Below are 18150 nucleotides of genomic sequence, written 5' to 3'. Positions count from 1 at the left end.
TGTGCTCATTTTATTTTACAGTTTTATTATTACTATTTTTTTGTGTGTGTGTTTGTGTGTTTTGTCTTTTTGGTACTTTTTCAAAATAATTTAGTGTTTCTATGTGGTTTTTCTTTTTCTGTATGTTTGTGATCATCTTTTAACTAAACTAAACAAGAACCAATAACACTCATTTTATACAGGGCCCATAGGTTTCACTGAGGGGGGGATATGTGTTGGGTCGCCATTAATCCTCCAAACACAGTTTTTTAAAATCTGTCTTCAATAAAGTCCTGTTTATGGAAGATCATTTAAGGACAAAGGGAAACTCTAAAGCAGGTGCATCTTTACCAGGAGTAGTCCCTGGAACATGTTTATTAGACTATAGTCTCAGACCAAATACTGCAGGGCAGTTCATCTGCATGTTTTCCTTCTGTTGTACCTGAAAAACAACATTCTTCCCTCTTTTCAACACCATTTTTCCGACAGTACCTAATCCTCATTAAATTAGTTATTGCGAAAGACCTCCAAACATATGCCAATTATTCCTGTACTACTGCTGAATGAACCAGTTTAGACATTCACATGTGTGTTGTCACGCTCACACTCTTTCAACGCGCCACCACTCCTACTAACTGCTGCAATGACTGACATTTGTAGCTTGCAAACAAAATGTGTGTAACATACAATACATGCACACAGTACAAGTTAAACATACCGGTACTTCATAAAGCCAGGGAGCTTATCAGTGGAACCAGTGCCATATCCACTGACACATTTTCCAATATCTCGCAGCACAACACAAATAGTTGATAAAATGTTCATGACATACTTTTTGCCTTTATTTTTACAGTACATAAACCTAAAGGTGGTGTTTTTTGAGAGGTCAAAGGTTACCCAAATGTAATATTGTATAATACTTTAAAACTTTAATGTTTTGCTTTTGCTGTTTTTTTTGTTGTTGTTTTTTTCAATAACATACACAACATTAATTGCTGATAGTGGCCATAATTAACAGGAAACATGTCAAGCAGCTACAAACACACAAGTATTCCCTTTCATCACAATCATTGTTTGCTTCCTTGACAAGCAATGCCCAAAGCTCTTTAGCCCAGCACATGAAAGACGCAGGAGAAAGCAGCTGTACTGATTATTTATTTAAACTGCTTTGGTGCACCGGCATGTGCCGGGGTAAAATGCTTTGGAGAAAGCCCAGTCGTTTATCTTCACCCCTTTAATTCACAGCACTCCATCATCCTTTAGTCTTTCTTCTCCTCTTTCTCCTCATCCTCTGGGTTGTAGACACTGACGGTGAACTCGCCGGCCTCTGCACCGTACTTGTTCTTGACCAGGAGAGCGTATTTGCCAGAGTCAGAGGTGGTGACGGCGGTGATTGTGATGCTGGCAAACTTCCCATGCTCAAACTTGAGCATGAGGTGTTCGTCAGATACCAGCGCCTTTTCATTCTTTGTCCAGGACACCTCAGGTGCAGGATCACCCCAGACATTGCCAGTCAGGTTCAGGGACTAAGGAGGAGAAGAAAGCTGCATTTGGCATTTGATGTGTGACATACAAAACTGGATAGTTCAGAGTTCAGGGGAATTGTTATTGTGGAAAAAGAAAGTGGATGGTGAAACAGTGTATACACAAGTCAATCTAACTATTTACCTTGCCCTCTTGGATTGCAACCACATCTGGCAAGCCTCCAACAACACGTGCACGGTCTGAACAAGAAATAAAAGAGTGAGCCAAGTCGCAAACATCAACCATCATTCATTTAACTTTGCCTCAGTACAACCCAACATAAACCTGACTCTGACTTTCAAACTGGTCACAAGCCCTCATAAACATATTTGCTTTAAATATATATTCAATGGAAATTTCCTTTCTTCTAATCCTTTTTTTCAGCCTCTTTTTATGAATAAGATTTTAATATTATGCCTCAAGATAAGTTAGAGATTGTATTACAACAGAGGTAGCTTCTATATATAAGTTATGTAATTTCATAGAGTGACGTCTTTAGGAAGCCATCAGAGAATAAATAACTACTTACTTCTCTCTGCAATTGCTGCCGCCCTACGGAAGGAAGGAGACAGACAGAGTCAGCAGCATCTTGGAATGATATCATAGTCAGAAAATGTCTTTTCCTAGCCCTACAATGCCAGGAAATGTATTTTGAGGGATTCTGAAAGGGGGTTACGAAGTACATAGAATCTATTTAAAGCTTTGTGACGACTGTTACTATTTATTTGTGTAAACATCCTCTTTAGACAGAAATACAGAATTACACAGCACAAGGATCAAGTCGGATGAGTTTGTTTACGTACTTGAGCCTCTGGAATTCTTCAAATGCCTGTTCCCATGCTGCACCAGAAAAGAAAACATCAACTTATTGCGTGTGCAAAAATAGCTAACAGAGTTAATGGGACACAACTTTTTCATCTTTTAAATCTTTCTCCTTTTGACTTTCAAGCTTTCACTCACCCTTGCCAGTCAGGTCAAACACTCGCTTCACTCCGTCCTTGCCATCAAAAATGTCCATGGTGTATTTCCCTTTGTCCTTCTCAGTGGGCTCATTGATCTTCAGCCAAAGTTGCTCTCCAGTGACTCCAGACTTGACTCTCTCTGAGGCAGCAATCTTAGCATCTCTGATGAGGAAATGGGGATCATAAAAAGATTCAGTGAGACGATCAAGAGTGACGAAAATCCAGATTCAAAGCAGGAAAGCAGGGGCTGCACTCGATCCTAATGACGTGCACAATCATCCGTGTAATGCAACAAAATGCGAGACCTCATACACGTGACCTGTATCACTAGCAGGTGGTGGGATTTTATGTTTTATTGTTGTGGCACTTCATTTAATAACATGTGCAGATGCCATACTAGATTATATAAAACTAAAAAACACAAGCAGGTGCTGCTAACAGAGGTAACTGCATCATACCAGGAAAGAAAGGTTAGTTTCCTTCGTGTGATACTCAGCCTGTGTATCACACGTTTGGAACAAACTTCCACCGGATTTGACAGACTCAACAACCTCTGCTGCGTTTTTGCTAGAAAGCTGAAAAACAGTTTATTGTTGAAACAAGAGTGCCAGTACATTTGATGTTTTCTTCTTCCTTCCCTTCCGCATCAGTGTCTTTCTGTTGTATTTGAAATCTTTGGGCAATATGTGACATTTAATGTTGATGCTTTTAACATCATCAGTGTGGAATCAGTATGGTATCAAGAAAGCTCAGTTCTACGTACTTGTGGAGCCAACCAACACGGAGGTCCTCATTGTAATGTGTGACCATGGAGTAGAGGATGATGCCGTGTTCAGTACTGGTGACTTGGATTTCACTAGAAGAGTTGGCTGAGGGAAAAAAATAAAAATAAGAACTCATAGAAACTACAGTTTAATGGTTCACAATGTAAAATAAAGTCTCAATAGTAGTTCACGCTGAGGGAACACATTGTACATAAGCACTCTCTGTGTCTTCCTGTGGTTTTTTTAAGTGTGGTGCTTCATTACTGCTTAGTAAGTGTGAAGTTTAATGACTCACCAATAACCCTGAACAGCTCATTCATTACAGCTTGGTATCCTGGGGAAAGGTTGAGAACAGCAGTTCAGCTCACATTCACTGATAAAACCAATAGCACTTATTTCCACTTTTTCATACAGTAAATTGAAATGAGACTTTACCTGCGTCTGTCAGATTGAAGGTGCTCTTATCTTTGCCTCTATCATCACTCAGGAAGACCTCATAAATACCTGCATCCTTTTTGGAGATCTAGAATTTACAGGAAGAGCAACTTTACTATCTTTGAGATAACAATAAAAGCCCTTATATCTCAAATAAAGAGGAAATACAGTGTAATTCTTAGGACAGATAACAGAGAGTAGAACAGCCAGACAGAGACCAACTAGCCGGAAAAGCCAAGCTTTTCTCCTGCCTGTGATGCTGCAGGCGATAAAAGGAAAACACAGAAAAAGGTAAGACGAGGAGGACACATGAAGAAATTGTCGGCGTCAACTTATGGCAGCAACGATTATGTCCAGACTTTGGGTTTTGGCGGCGAGGGAACTTCGTCTGCAGCTGGCTTTTTTCCTTCTTTTTCTTTCTGTTTCTCCTGCTTAATAACCCACTGTAAATTAGACAGATAAGCCAGTTAATGCAAGTGCAAATGACAGGAGTGGCGATGAACAGGCCACCTCTCCTGAGCTCATGCAATGACACCAACCCTCTCTAGGCGAGTAATATTAATGAAATGTCAATGGAATGGTACCCTGATACATCAAAGTAACTTCACTGGCACCAACACTGACTGAATTAGCAGATTAATATGCTCACAGCTTTCCAGTAAGTTGGCCAGAGAAGTTAAATTGAACATAGTGTTAAAAATGAAATGGATGAATGGGAATCACACAGATCAACCATAGACTGCATGGACACAATATGGTCATAAATGTTGAATAGGATGACAGCAATAATGGCAAAACATTTTATATTAGAAAAAATAATCTAAGGTTAAATTCAGTAATACAGAGAATGTCTACTCTGATTCCCAGGGACCACTAGCTGACGTGCTGACTCCAGCAGCACTCCAGCTGGAGGAGGAGGGTTTTTTTTTTTAAACATTTTTTATCATTTATGATTCTGTGTGTCAGAGAGGGGTGGTTGGCAGAGTAGTGTCTAGTCTAGCTGTACAGTGCAAGCATAGCTGCATCAGAAGCACAGCTTTTAGCTATTTACTCATAACCTCACAACTTTTCACAAAATACGGCATGCGCCTAATGGGCTGACCTTTCCGATATTAAAGGTCAGATCTCCATCCTTTCGCTCGATTTTCTTAGCATCCTCATCATCCTCTGCAATTTCGATGCTGTCTTTAGACCAGGTGATCTCAGTCTCTGGTCTGACATTTCCTATCTGTGGAGAAAAAGCAGGAAGACAGGATTAAGTTGTGTTTCTTAAACTGTAATGATTCATGATGCTCCAATTATATATTTATAGTTATTTTTCTTACCTTGCATTTCAACAACACATCACATTGTGGTGTAACAGTGAAGTCAAGGTACTCAACAAAGTGAGGACCTGCAATCAATGGAAGATAATTAGAGAAACATACTTTAGTATTGTTACTACATACTTGGCTTTAAAGTTGCAAAGCAAACTCTTACCTTGTTTCCTGACCCATTCTGCCCTTGCAAATTCTGATTTCTTTTGGAGCTCTCTGAATTCTGGACAATGCCAAAGAAAGTGTAAATATGAAATATGAGACTCTTAGGTCTTTGTAATGTAATACTTTTCATCTGCAACAGACATAGTAGTAAAGGAAAGGTTGTCTTCTGCTGCCCCTCAATGGACACAAAGTTTAACTGCAGCAAATCCAACGCTGCAAAGCAAATCTCTTAATATGCGACATAACAAAAATGCTGATGGTGGGTTGTCTAGTCCGTATTTTGATGTGAATATTCTGGCAATAAGGAAGCAAAAAAATTAAAATTGCATTTGAGGTCTCACCATCTCCAATAAGCACCAGACTGGTTGTACCCTTAGCCTTGCCATCTACAAGGTTAAAGGTGAAAGTTCCCTCATCAGTGACCTCCAGAGAATCCATGAACATTTCAATGATGCCGGTAGACTTGTCGAAGTTCATTGTGTATTTCTGGAAGCAATAAAAAATTAAGAAACTTTAACTTTAATTAAGTCTTTGTTGTAAGAGCGTGATTAGTTAGTGGATGAACTACATTATATGAGAAGATAATAAGATCCTTATGTACAGTAAATACAGCAAGGCAGTGAAATCTGCCTTGTCCAAGCTCCAGTCAATATGGGACGAAATGACTAAAATAGACAAGTTAGATTTGATTCCTACCTTTCCCTGAGTAATGATGACATCGTTAAAGACATAGTCCACTTGGCAGGCAGACGTGCACTTCTCCACCTGGGTCCAGAATCGCACGCGACCCTTTTCGAGCAACTCCATGGCCATTTCATTCTTAAAGGGAATAACTGGAGAGCACCATATTCTCTATAATTGCTATAATTATATATGTATGGGGTGAGGTAAACAACAACACTATACTACACAAAGCCACACTTGTACACTGTATTTGCTGAATTAAGTGATAATTCACAAAGCATATCTCCAAAACAGCTGCTTCTGACACATAATAAAGAAAATCTTTAAGCCAAATAGAAAATGTGGAATTGGCGTTATTATTATCTTCATCAAGGTGGGACACTCACCAGGGAATTTGTGGTCATGGCTGATGTCCAGAAGACGCTTGAGACCTGTCAAACAACAACAACAGCAAAATGCTGAAATTCCTGACCGTTGCAAACCCCTTTACCAAAATCATTCCTGCCGCTACTAGTTGAATGTTTTATTCTTGTAACAAAGGTCGATTTGATGCAGCAATGATGTCTGCTCAAGTTTCAAGCGGACATGAGCAGAGATGCCAAGAGTGTGGGCAGACTCACCCTCCTCTGTGAGTGTGTAGCTGGATGAGATGCCGTCAGTGTTGGTCACCACACAGGAGAAGGTGCCCAGATCGTCCAGAGAAGGACTGTTGAAGATGGCTCTTGATCTGGAGATGAGGACATGTGGGGACAAGGTGAGGAAAGAGGAATTAGGAAAGGTTTAGGTCCCAGAAGGTTGCATGGGAATCTAGAAACACATACTGTATGATACTTACTTGCCCCGTTCATGGGTAATAGTCAGACGTGAGGTGTCTGTGATAGCCTGGTAGTTCTTGGACCAAACAAACTCAGAGCCTTCCTTCATCTCAGAGCATTCAAACACCATAGAGATGACGCCATCATCATCAACATCCACATAAATGTCTTTGGTACCTGAGGAATGGAGAGTAAATGGTTATTGTGTGTGTATTGCCAGCATCAGAGACTTCAGTTCTTCACTTAGAATAGAGTAGCAAAGATTTATCAGTCAATTTATTGCTTTAATCACAATCACACTCACCAGGGCGAGTCTGGGCCAGGATTGGACCTAAAGTTGCAGAGGGCTTTCCAACTCCTGCAATATTTTGAGCACGCACACGGAAGACGTAGGATGTTCCAGCCTTGAGCCCAGTCACCTGAAAAGGCACATGAGAAGTCGGATGGAGAGACAGTTAAAAACAAAACAACACTTTAGCCATTATTTCATGCTCTTATTCCGCTTAATGTTCGGTACATGCAGTAAGGACGTTGTTCAAGCCACATTCTAAAATATACGGTACCTTCATATATTTCATCTTGTTGGTCTTCTCATGGACAGCCTTCCAGCCCTCCTCTCCAGCAGAGGCCTCCTTGATATCCAAATAGTATCCATTGACAGGACTCCGGCCATCAAAAAGAGGTGGCTCCCACAGGACCACGACAGAGGTGTCCCGGACCTCCAGCACATGAAGACCAACAGGAGCACCTTGGAAGGACAGAGGGATGGAAGTTTAGTATGTACTTCACTGGGTTGGATAGAGAATTGTTTTTAAAATAATGATTATTTCCCATATAGAAATATATGCATCCTTTTTACCAGACATTGAGCAATCAAAGTAAAAGGTGTTTATATTTCTATATGTTATGATTCATAAGATTAAACGTAATTCCATAAGTTCATTTTTATCTCTATAAATAGAGATGCATTGCAGGTTGCATTTTTTAATGATATTCATAAAATATGTCACTTTAATGTGATAACACACTTGATATAAATGCTGTGTTGACTTTGTGACTTATGTTTAACATTGTCCTATACCTGGCACAGTAATGGTCCACTCCTTGCACTCCAGAGGTGCACTGGGCACAGAGCCTTTGCTCACACCTGCCATATTCACAGCACGCACCTGGAACTCGTAAAAGACGTTCTCTTTCAGGTTCTCAGCCTAAAGAAAAACAGATGCAGATAATGAGAAATGACTTAAAAAATGACTCGCAAAAAGAAAAAAAAAACATATTAGATAAACACAGATCACATTTTCATTTCTGATCCTTTTCCAAAATAATTTCATCATGACATTTTCACCGTAAACTTAGTGGACGGACTTACTTTAAAAGTGGTTGTAGTCAATGCTTTGAGGTTCATTTCATGCCATTTTCCGACAATGTTGCCCTTCACGGTCCTGTAGTCCACAAAGTAGCCCCTGATATCAGCACCTCCATTATTAGCAGGCTCAGTCCAGCCCAGCACCATGTAGTCCTTAACTGCCTCCAGCAGGGTCACACCAGTGGGTTTTCCAGGGACAGCTACAAAGAGAGTAAATGTATTTATTTATTGAAAGAGAAAAAGGTCAATTTTCAAAATTCAGTCCTTTACGTGATTTCATATTTGTAATATTTTAACGTCCTGTCATTGTCCAAATATTGCACACATTTTAGCAACCATTAGTGTTGAACATGCTGCATGCTCTGTGCACACAAGCAACACACCTTTTTAGGGTAACTGTAACCAATAAAGTACTTACACTCATGGGTAGCACTTTGACGCTAAGAACGCCTCTGAAGCCAGACGAGATGCTCATTAGGCTCATGCTCTTTAGGAACACAATGCTTTAACCTTCGCCTTGGCCGTGCACCAAGAAGCACGCCTGAAGAGTTATCTATTAGCAAAACAGAACTCTAGCAAAATCAAATCTTTACAGAAAGGAACGCCTACCTAAAGTAATTGTAAAACATAATTTAATTTGTTATTTAATGAAAAATAAACGAAGGAATAGAGAATATGATGAAATCCAGTATTAGTGATGAGCAGAGAGAGGCACATGCAATTAACCCACTTGATGAAAATGAAGATAACAGGAGTAGGATAATAGGTATTTAGCTGCAGATGAAGATGGTGTTTGAGCAGCCAGCTGCACCAGAGCAAACTCTTAGAGAAGGTTTGTGAGGTAACTAAGATTTTTGGTAAGAAAATGAGAAGGAGTGGTGAATGTTAAGGTTTGTGAACAAAGATGAGCTAGGAGGATCTCACTGCTCACTGGCAAAGAGCAGAGAGCTGCTGGTCTTGTGCGTCACTGTGTCCCTACTTTATGAATTTAAAGCAGATCTTTCTGCAAAACACGCACAGCAGTCGCCGCCTGGATAAATAAATGTTTTTAAAAAGCTGGCAGGCACGAGCTGAGGGAAACAGAATGGCTTGCATGCTACAGGCAAAGTGAATACAGGAAAGGAGTTTTGATGAGGGCACTCACAGATGGCAGCTTTCACAACCACTGCATCAGAATTGGGGGAACTCTGGCTGTAGCCAGCAGCGTTGACCGCCTTTATCCTGAACACGTAGTTTACCCCAGTGGTCAGACCATGGCACACGAACCTGAACATAGTGAAAACAAAAGGAAAAGAGTCTTATTGCAAATAAACTTTTTGGAGGAGCAGGAGTAAGAGCTACTGAACTGTAAAACAATGATTACTCAAGCAGCATTGGAGACTTTACAAGCTTGAAGCAAAACAGTTTGATATATAAATATAAAGTCACAAATCCTTAATCTTACAAATGATAAATTGTAAGTGTGCTCTTTTTCATGTATTATATAACTACCTGGTTTGTTTGACAGGTTTGTTGTTGCAAGGCATCCAGACATCAGTGCCCACAACACTACAGTCTATATAGTAGCCAACCAGTTGTGTGACACCCTTAGAGGCCCCCCAGGAGACAACCACTGAGGTGTCAGTGTTCCTGGTAGCCACCGGGTTGCCTGGAGCAGAGGGCAGATCTGTTGGGAAAGCAGGTTGCAAGAAGATAAGAAGAAAGGAATGAATAGTACTAACAGAGCCATGGGGAGGAAATCTGTATGCAGCAGCTGCACTGATATATCTGGCTCACCCAGTTTATCTGCGACAGTGATTTCTCCTGTGGACACAGAAGGCTCACCCACACCCGCGGAGTTGCAGCAACGCACGCGGAAGCTGTAGGATTTTCCCTCTGCCAGGTCAAACAGGGCAAAGCGGGGAGACTTGACGGGCATAGCAGTGTTCACTCTCTGCCAGGTGTCTGTCCCTGACATACACTGAGGTTGACAAAGAACACACACAGAAGACAGCATGACAGCAGTAGTCAGTGATGCTGCTCCAATGTCATTTTATTTATTTATTAGCTTAGATCAAATTGCCAAACAATATTACTTGAGAGATTCCAACTAATAGAAGATATTCAACAGCTCGAAGCCTAAGCTGAGACAAATGTGAATTATGAAAACATTTGCACTTATTCCACTGGCCGTTTACTGAAGTGTTTCTGCTCTACAAGACACGGTTATCCATTTCCCCTCACCTTCTCAATGTAGTACATGACTCCTTCATGACCTCTCTGGACCGGAGGCTTCCAGGCGAGCACCACATAGCTCTTGGTTGCCTCAGTAACCATTACATCACTTGGTTCTCCAGGGACCACGCCAACTGCAGAGCAGAGTGGATTTAAAAGGAATCATATATTAATTAAATACAAAGAGGTGAATTAAAATTGTCTAATATCATGGCTGCTTAATATATTTCATCCTTCTACAGTGATGTGATCCTACCAGTGGGCTCCTCCTCTGTGAATTTAATCATTCCTGTCCAGGGAGCTGAGGGTCCAGCTGTTGACAAAACATTTTTAACAACTACATTAAAACTGTAATTGCTGTAATGTGGCAGCATCTCAGACTGTCTGTGCTCCATACCTCTAAGGCGGGCTCTGTCAGAGGGATCCATAGCAACCACAGGCTCAGAAACACGTGATGGACGGCTGACGCCGGCGCTGTTCACGGCCCGCACTCTGAAAATGTAAGAACGCCCCTCCACCAGCCCGGTGACAGGGAAGCGGGCGTACTTCACTGGGTTGTCATTACACTGAGCCCAGTGGTGGGTACCCACCTCACACCTGCCAACATGCACAAAAAAATGTTAATCTCACAACAATTCACTTTTGCACAATGAATCAATAGTATTAGTTTTAGTAATAGCATTTTCACCGCAATACTACTATGTACTGCATAGCATACAATATAATAATATTGCATAGCATGCGATATCCAGTATGTGCAGTGATTTCATTTGTCTGTTACTGCCCACACAGTAACAGAATGATTGACATCTGCAGGTAGGTATGAACGTATGTAGGTGTTTCAGTTTTCTGGAAAATAACATTTTTCTATCAAGATGACAGTTCAGTGGGAAAATCTGGGAGAGTGCCAGGTGCCTTAAGAATGATTTATTCTATACAGGAGCAAAATGTCAATAAGAGCAGTTTGACTGTTCAATATCCAGTTTGTAGGATTATATCATAGCCAGACCGAATAATAGTTTCTCTGGATAATAAATGGACAAAATATTGTAAAGTGAGCTGACCAACCTGTCAATGTAGTATCCCAAAATGGCGCTGCTGCCCTCCACCGCTGGTTGCTTCCAGGTCACCACCACATAATCCTTATTTGCATCATGACAGCGCACATCCAGGGGGGCAACAGGAACACCCTCTACCTCCACTTCGGCATCTGGCATAGCAAGATGTACACACATATATCCAAATACACACACGCACACACACACACTTGTAGTATGTAGTGCTGCTTCTAAATCCGGCCGATCTCCATTACATACTCAGTTTCAATTTTCTGAGCCTACTCACAACCTCACAGTACAGTATGTGTAACAGAAACTAACCATGATAATGTAGTTTATATCTTTGCACCTTTACATTAGGGATTGTGAAGTTTGTCTCTTCTTCATAAACCTGCTGTATTTAGTTCAGAGCACACCCTCTGTGGTGACTTTTCCGACATGCAGACAGATATAGCACAACATTCGTCAGAGGAAACCAAACACCTCAGAATGAGCTTTAAGCCACACAAAAGAATTGAACAGTTCCCTACATGTATCACATCTGTGTGTGACGTAGTCAGTAATATTTTGCTTTACTTTTCCTGTTGAAACACCTACAATTTAGCACACTTCATGATCAGCGACTTCGCAGATGAATAGTTTTCAATGTAATGCAGAACTAAAGAGCAACATTTCAATAGTCCTAGTTAATTCACCAGCTGTTGAAATTTCCTTTACCTCTGACAAACACATAGGCTGAGTAGGTCTCAAAGCCAGATTTGGTGTTGATGCGCAGTGTGTACAGGCCCTCATCTTCCTTGTTGAGGTGGACAAGAGTCAGTGTGGCACGTTCCCCAGACCAGTGGGTGTGCACCCATTTTGAGGGCTTCAGCGGCACAGCTGATGGGTGAAGTCGACTGGATTAATTGTTATAATGGTAAACAAAAAGATAAAAATATATTACACATCAATTTCATTTTTTTACTTACAGTTTCTGTACCACACAACGTCAGGCTGGTATCTCTTCACAGTTGGGAAAATGATGACAGTACAGCCCAAACTCAGTGTCTCCCCCTCGCTGCCAAAGGCGACTTCAAACTTGTCAATGATGGTGGTCTCAAAGGTCACGCCATGCTCAGCACAAAAACCATCTGTGCAGAAGAAAGAAAACTTAAAAACCCATGTTTTCAAATGTAATCCCTGCCCTTGAAAGCACCTAATTGTGTCTTAAATTATTTTTTAAAATAATCTTCCTGTGCAAAGTGACATACGTGGTTTAGAATCAAGTGGGACGGATTCTTCATCCTCTTGGAACCCTAAAAACAAATAGATCAGTCAGTAACCTGGTTTTAATCTTGACAGGAGAGTTTTGCAGTACACATGTAACACCACTAAAATAGCATCCACTAGGGGAAAAGAGCTGGAAGACTCTCCTGCAGCCAAACACGTTTCACTGATGCTGTTTCACAGTGGAAAAACAATCTACTATACATAACTGTATCTATAGAGTAGTGGCACTACTTTAAACCACTACATTACCTCAAGGAAAAAGGGACATTAATCTGAGAGAGTTACCTACTTTTGACAACAATAGTTGCCACACAGGAAGACTCCCCTTTCACATTGAGGGCGGAGATGTGATACTGGGCAGTGTCGAAGAAATCACAGCTGAAAAATAAAATAAGCAGACACGATGAATTACCAGCATACAAGTATTTTTCCACTTTAAATCGTCAGTTCGGGGTAAAATTCATCTCGAGTATATGTCATTATTTCTAAGCGAGGCCATGCAGTGTGAGCTGAATGATTACCTACTTCTTGATCTCCAGGGAGTGCATGTTGTAATTGCTCTCGACTGTGTATTTCTCAGGGTGGGCCTTGGCATCAATAAGCACATTGTTTTTGTACCTTGAAGACAGCAGAAAGGCAGCAGTTTATATCTACTGTTACAAACTCGATGAGATGACGATGAGAGCTTTGGATGGAAACTACTCTATGGCAAACAAATGACTCTCAGCTCAGCTCAGCTCTCATCAGCTGACTCAAAGAAGGTAGGGACCAGTGAACGTGGATCACATCTTACCAGGCAATCTTGGGTTTGGGCCATCCGGCCACGGTGCAGTGCAGCTTGACAGTCTTGCCCTCCCATACGGTTTGTCCACGGGGCTTGACAATAAACTCTGGACGGTGCGTCAGGTTGTCTGGGTTCATTTTCTTGCGGAACTCTGCCCACTCATCCATCTATATAACATAAGATTGAAACCAGAGTCAGACTTTGGTGCAGGAGTAGCTGTAGGCTTTGTGAGAGATTTGATCATTTGAAATGGACATGAACTTCTCCATTCACTAAGGAAGGGATTGGATTTACCGTCCTGTTCACTTCCAGGCGTTCAGCAGACTCTCTAACATACTTTGTTCTGGTTTTCTTCTCCACTTTAACATCCAGAGCCTCCCTGGCCTCTCTGACAAACAGGTTTCTCATGGCTACATAGTTAATCCCCTCTTCTGTGACATCCTCCTCCTGAGCCTCCATCAGGCCCCGAACCACATCATGACTGGAACACAAAAACACACAAACAAACAAACATGTCAGAAGAGGAAAGTGTGTTGTGTGTTAGTAATACAGATGTGCAGTACATCATCAGTGGTTTTTACACTAATTCCTCACTCACTTGGCTCTAAATACAGGAATAACATAGCCGATAACTTCTTTGTCCTTGTCCATTGCCAGATAGGTGCGTTTGGCTCTCTTAGGTAGTGGGCTTAGTTTGAGCTCCTGCTGCACCTTCTCTGTCTTCACAGAGGTTTTCACACTTTGAGAGAGCAGACAACAATCACATTAGAAACATAGACGGACAGCAAACAGAGTTTATGGTGCAATACACACAGACGGTAACACTTTTCATACAATCAACAATTCAATGGCAGCTGCCACAGACCTTTACCATAAAACACCCTTGCAGACATTTTGCTTTCATGTAGATTATGATGTCTGTGTGAATTGAGGGTGTAAACTAGGTGAAATATAATTCCTATAATGGAAAGAAAATCAATGAAAGCTACCTAAACAATGGAAGAAAGTGTGATTTAAAAATAGTCAACATGAACCATACTGCCTCTGTGCATTTCTAAAGTGGATTATATTTGAATAACTATAATGTTTACATAAAGAGACACACTCAGAGGAGGCTATGCTATAGTCCAGTTACTCAGAAAAGAAAGATGTATTTTTGTCCACCCTCTGGGACCTTGACCCATATTACACTCTGACTCATTTACGTATCAGCCTCTCAGGCCGCCCTATTGTCAGCTGGGTTTATAAATGGAGCCGGAACTGGTGGATACGCAGCAGGAAGGAAAGGTTAATGTTAAAGACCCGCTTTCTCTTGTAATCTCTGCCAGAGCTGTGCTAATGTGTTCAGTCAGCCTGGAGGAGTAGTGGCAGAGAATGGCTTTGATAAACTCTGTTCAGCAGCGAGGTGGGATCGAGTCAGTGGAAGGGGTTGAATGAAGAGAGAGATGCAGAGAATCTTGTGCAAGTTGTGTCTACTGCTGACTCACCGGGTTTGCAAAGAGGACGTCTTTGATTCAGAATGTCATAAAGGTATAAAAAGTTTCAGCGGTGATGAAATCATTTCCTTCCTTACAGTCTGTGGATCCACAGGATGTGTCAATGCTAAGTTTAAGTGATACAATTACAAACTGGAAACTAGGCCTAGGAGTGGGCACAGATCTCCTAGGAGGACTGTACCTGCTAACCTACCTGACTGGCAAATGTTCAACATCTTTAGAAACTAGTGCAAGACAGTTTACGATTTCATGACTTCCATACAGTGTCTTTACAGTTGGACCAGCGGCCACAGCTCATGTTGCGTCTACAGAAATAGCTTCGCTCTCCATTAATATAGCTGGCAGCCATTCACTACAGCTGAAATTCCTTCCCTGACCCCATTTAGAAAGCTATCGCTGTTCCAACATGTACAATGAGCCCTGCAGCAGGACAAAGGAACCACTCATCCATTTACTGTATGAGAGTAAAGCTGATTCTGGTATCCAGTGCAGTACTTAGTTTATTTGTAATGGGCATGATCCCTTTCCCTTTCAGTGAACCCTTATGGTGGATTTGATGAGCATACAAATGAAGCTTCACCAGGTCACCAGTAGAAATCACTGGATTAATGCCCTTTGCAAATTTTGTTGATGTTTCCTGGATTATAAACTGCTAAACTGCATGTTATATTCGTAGTCGATTAATTCACCATTTTGTCTGTAAAATATCACCAAACTGTGTCAACGTGTCTCATAATATTCCAAATAAAGTCCAAGCTAAATTTTATAAGGTGAAAAAAAAATTGTTTTTTCAAATCAATCTCATATTGTGACATGTTACAATACATTTTAATAAGCTTCAAACTTCACGATGATAAAAATTATTTTATCCAAACATGTGTAGATTGAGTAATTCAACATTACAGCAGTGTTGATTTAGAAACTGAACTAGACAGAAATGAGAAGTTGAGATTCAACTGATTTAACTAAATGTTTGATCCAGTAACAATCTCATCATTATTATTTTAGATTTTAGGTCACACATTTGTAAAAAACGACTATTGGTCAGCATTAATAAAGCTCACTTGCATCTTAACATTTAATTTACATTCAGTAATTTGGCAGATGTCTTAATTCGAAGCAATTTATTACTGAGGAACACACACCAGGGGAAACCTGTTCCATATTCACATGTGGTCTGGAGGACTGAGGGCTTGACCACCAACTATGTGATTAGTGCACAACCACTGTGTATCAAGTGCATATATAGATGGGGCAATGGGCAAACATTAAAACACCTGAGACTCGTCTGGAACCTGCTCCATAAGATATAAACACAGGGTGTTTTACAACAGCTTTGATGTGAAAAACCTATAATTTTATAAAAAATACAAACCCTGACATCATAAAAGATGAATATCCATGGGTGGATGATGACTAGGAGAGAGGCAGCACCAGCTCTCATTTAAACTCTCTGAGCTGCGTGTTATTCTCTCCTGAACAGACTTCACACCAGACCCAGAGGTACAGTGTTGAATATTTGAAAGAGATCCGCATAAATGTGTTCATAACCTCCCAGGTTATGGAAGTGGCAGGTTACATCAAAGACAGCCTCATTTTTATTTTACAGTTTTCAGATACCAACACATCTGCATCACTCCCACCCTCTTACCGATGGCTGCTGGTCTTGTAAGTAGAGAATGACTGCTTGCTAACAGACGATTTGGTGCTCAGGTGATAACTGCTCTCATAGCGACGCTGCTGCTGGTGATGGTGCTGCTGCAGCTGATGGTGCTGCTGCAGCTGATGGTGCTGCTGCAACTGATGGTGCTGCTGCAGCTGATGGTGCTGCTGCAGCTGATGCTGCTCCTGCAGCTTCTGCACCACTTGTACTGATCCTGACATCGTGAGGGCAACTCCACCAACTTATGTCAGACTGATGGTTACTTTACCAACTCTGTAAATCAATCTCATCGTTAATATAATAGATTGATTTCTGAAGTGGGAGTTATCGTATTAATTGCGGGTAATTGCGAATTAAGAAAAGACAACTAACAAATGTTAAAGTTATGCTTTTAAATGGTGTTATGATTTTTGAAGCATTAGCTGTGATTAAATTTCTACTGTGTTAAATGAAGAAGCAGCAGATGGTACATAAACTCTGGCAGCATCAATTTCTCACTAATCTACATCTTTGCTTTCTGGGTCATAAAAATAATGTCTGAATTTAAATTATAATCACCTTCACAGATGAAAAACTAAATAACTGATTTGCCAGCTTTTAGCTGATTATAGCAATTTTACACTTATAGTGTTGTGTGGATGATAAGACCGAAACAAATGATTGTGCTTGGTAATAAATACTCATTAGTCATTGAGCATTTAATGTGAAGAAATAGTTACAACCGCCCTTCATAATTTCCCAATACCACTGTTGTCATATTCAAATTACTTGTTTGTCCAAGTAACAGAGCAAATCCCATAAGTTTCCAGTTTATTTTCATAGAAAAGAAGTAGATATCCACTCCTAGGAAACTGGAATAAACAAATCTTTGTATTTTCAGAAATCATTAAATCAAATAATAGTTTAATTCTTACAGATAAGGTTCAGGTTAGACTGACTGAAAACATCAATTAGCTTCTGATGTGTAAAGGTCCATCATGGCGTAACCAAAACCTTAGTAATGGAGTTTATGACAACAGACATGTATTTTCTGATGGTTGTGTCATGAGCAACCTACTGCAGTGAGTGTATGCCTCTATTTGTATGAGCTGAAAACTACACATTAAGGACCAGAGACAACATGAAGCCATAAGCAAATGTTGTTTCTGGTTCAAGCAAATGTTAATTGATGAAATTAGGTCAACTTCACTGATTTTCCACCACAGTGACACATGCAGTTTAATCTACAAGAACACAATGATAATGATCAAAAACCCTGTTAGTATAAGGGCAGTAAAACAAATAAATTAAAGTACAATATATTTTTAAAAATCAATAAAGTGGTTAGAAACAGGTGTCAGGCCCTGGTGCCCCCAATTGATGACTGTAACACTTTTTTTCAGTATGACACACAGACCTAAGTACTAAAAACTGAACAAATCATTATTAAAATATAATGCCCACTTACCCCAAAAATAATTCCACCAATCCAACAACAGCTGAAAATAAGAAAAAATGTGTGTGTTATTCCAAAAGTAGCAAAAGAAAGTGCGGATCCAGGTGAAGCAGCAGGGTGAGGGGCAGTGGACAGGAGGGCAGTCCACAGAGCAAAAATAATGCTGCCACTCGGCAGAATGCACAAGACACCGTCAGGACCTTTTAAGGCTGGGGCAG

General features: G+C 40.6%; 1 protein-coding gene across 3 annotated transcripts; it reads right to left on the bottom strand.

The window, feature by feature from the left end:
• Nucleotides 1-321: 321 nt before the first annotated feature.
• On the bottom strand, nt 322-18075 carry myom1a (myomesin 1a (skelemin)). 3 transcript variants are annotated; one of them, XM_026373927.1, is made up of 38 exons: nt 17945-18075; nt 16486-16770; nt 13937-14077; nt 13633-13819; nt 13348-13505; nt 13080-13172; nt 12844-12932; nt 12536-12580; nt 12254-12415; nt 12003-12164; nt 11296-11437; nt 10625-10824; nt 10484-10540; nt 10237-10361; nt 9790-9973; nt 9505-9679; nt 9158-9279; nt 8017-8213; nt 7726-7852; nt 7208-7392; nt 6949-7063; nt 6665-6821; nt 6450-6556; nt 6216-6260; nt 5842-5978; nt 5487-5631; nt 5144-5203; nt 4990-5057; nt 4767-4892; nt 4024-4107; nt 3665-3752; nt 3525-3563; nt 3229-3334; nt 2464-2627; nt 2307-2343; nt 2033-2055; nt 1648-1703; nt 322-1505 (listed from the first exon to the last, which is right to left on the bottom strand). In XM_026373927.1, exons 2-38 carry the CDS (start codon nt 16716-16718, stop codon nt 1239-1241), a joined length of 4608 nt encoding a protein of 1535 aa, XP_026229712.1. In that variant the 5' UTR covers nt 16719-16770; nt 17945-18075; the 3' UTR covers nt 322-1238. The 3 variants fall into 3 exon arrangements, with proteins under 3 accessions (XP_026229712.1, XP_026229713.1, XP_026229714.1); XM_026373928.1 differs by lacking the exon at nt 4024-4107; XM_026373929.1 differs by lacking the exons at nt 322-1505; nt 1648-1703; nt 2033-2055; ... (3 more) ...; nt 3525-3563; nt 3665-3752 and adding an exon at nt 3779-3923.
• Between the last annotated feature and the right edge of the window lie 75 nt (nt 18076-18150).

Source organism: Anabas testudineus, chromosome 17, assembly GCF_900324465.2.
Source record: "Anabas testudineus chromosome 17, fAnaTes1.2, whole genome shotgun sequence".
Taxonomy (NCBI): Eukaryota; Metazoa; Chordata; class Actinopteri; order Anabantiformes; family Anabantidae; genus Anabas; species Anabas testudineus.
The sequence above is the reverse complement of the archived record's forward strand: the minus strand, read 5'-3'. Positions and strand labels throughout refer to the sequence as shown.

Bases quoted from the DNA above. Each gene is read 5' to 3' on its own strand.
- myom1a (XM_026373927.1), bottom strand. From the start codon at position 16,718: ATGTCAGGATCAGTACAAGTGGTGCAGAAGCTGCAGGAGCAGCATCAG. The intron at 13,173-13,347 runs GTAAGATGTGAT...GCTGTCTTCAAG, and splicing joins CCCAAACCCAAGATTGCCTG to GTACAAAAACAATGTGCTTA. The intron at 7,064-7,207 runs GTACCGTATATT...GTGCCTTTTCAG, and splicing joins ACAAGATGAAATATATGAAG to GTGACTGGGCTCAAGGCTGG.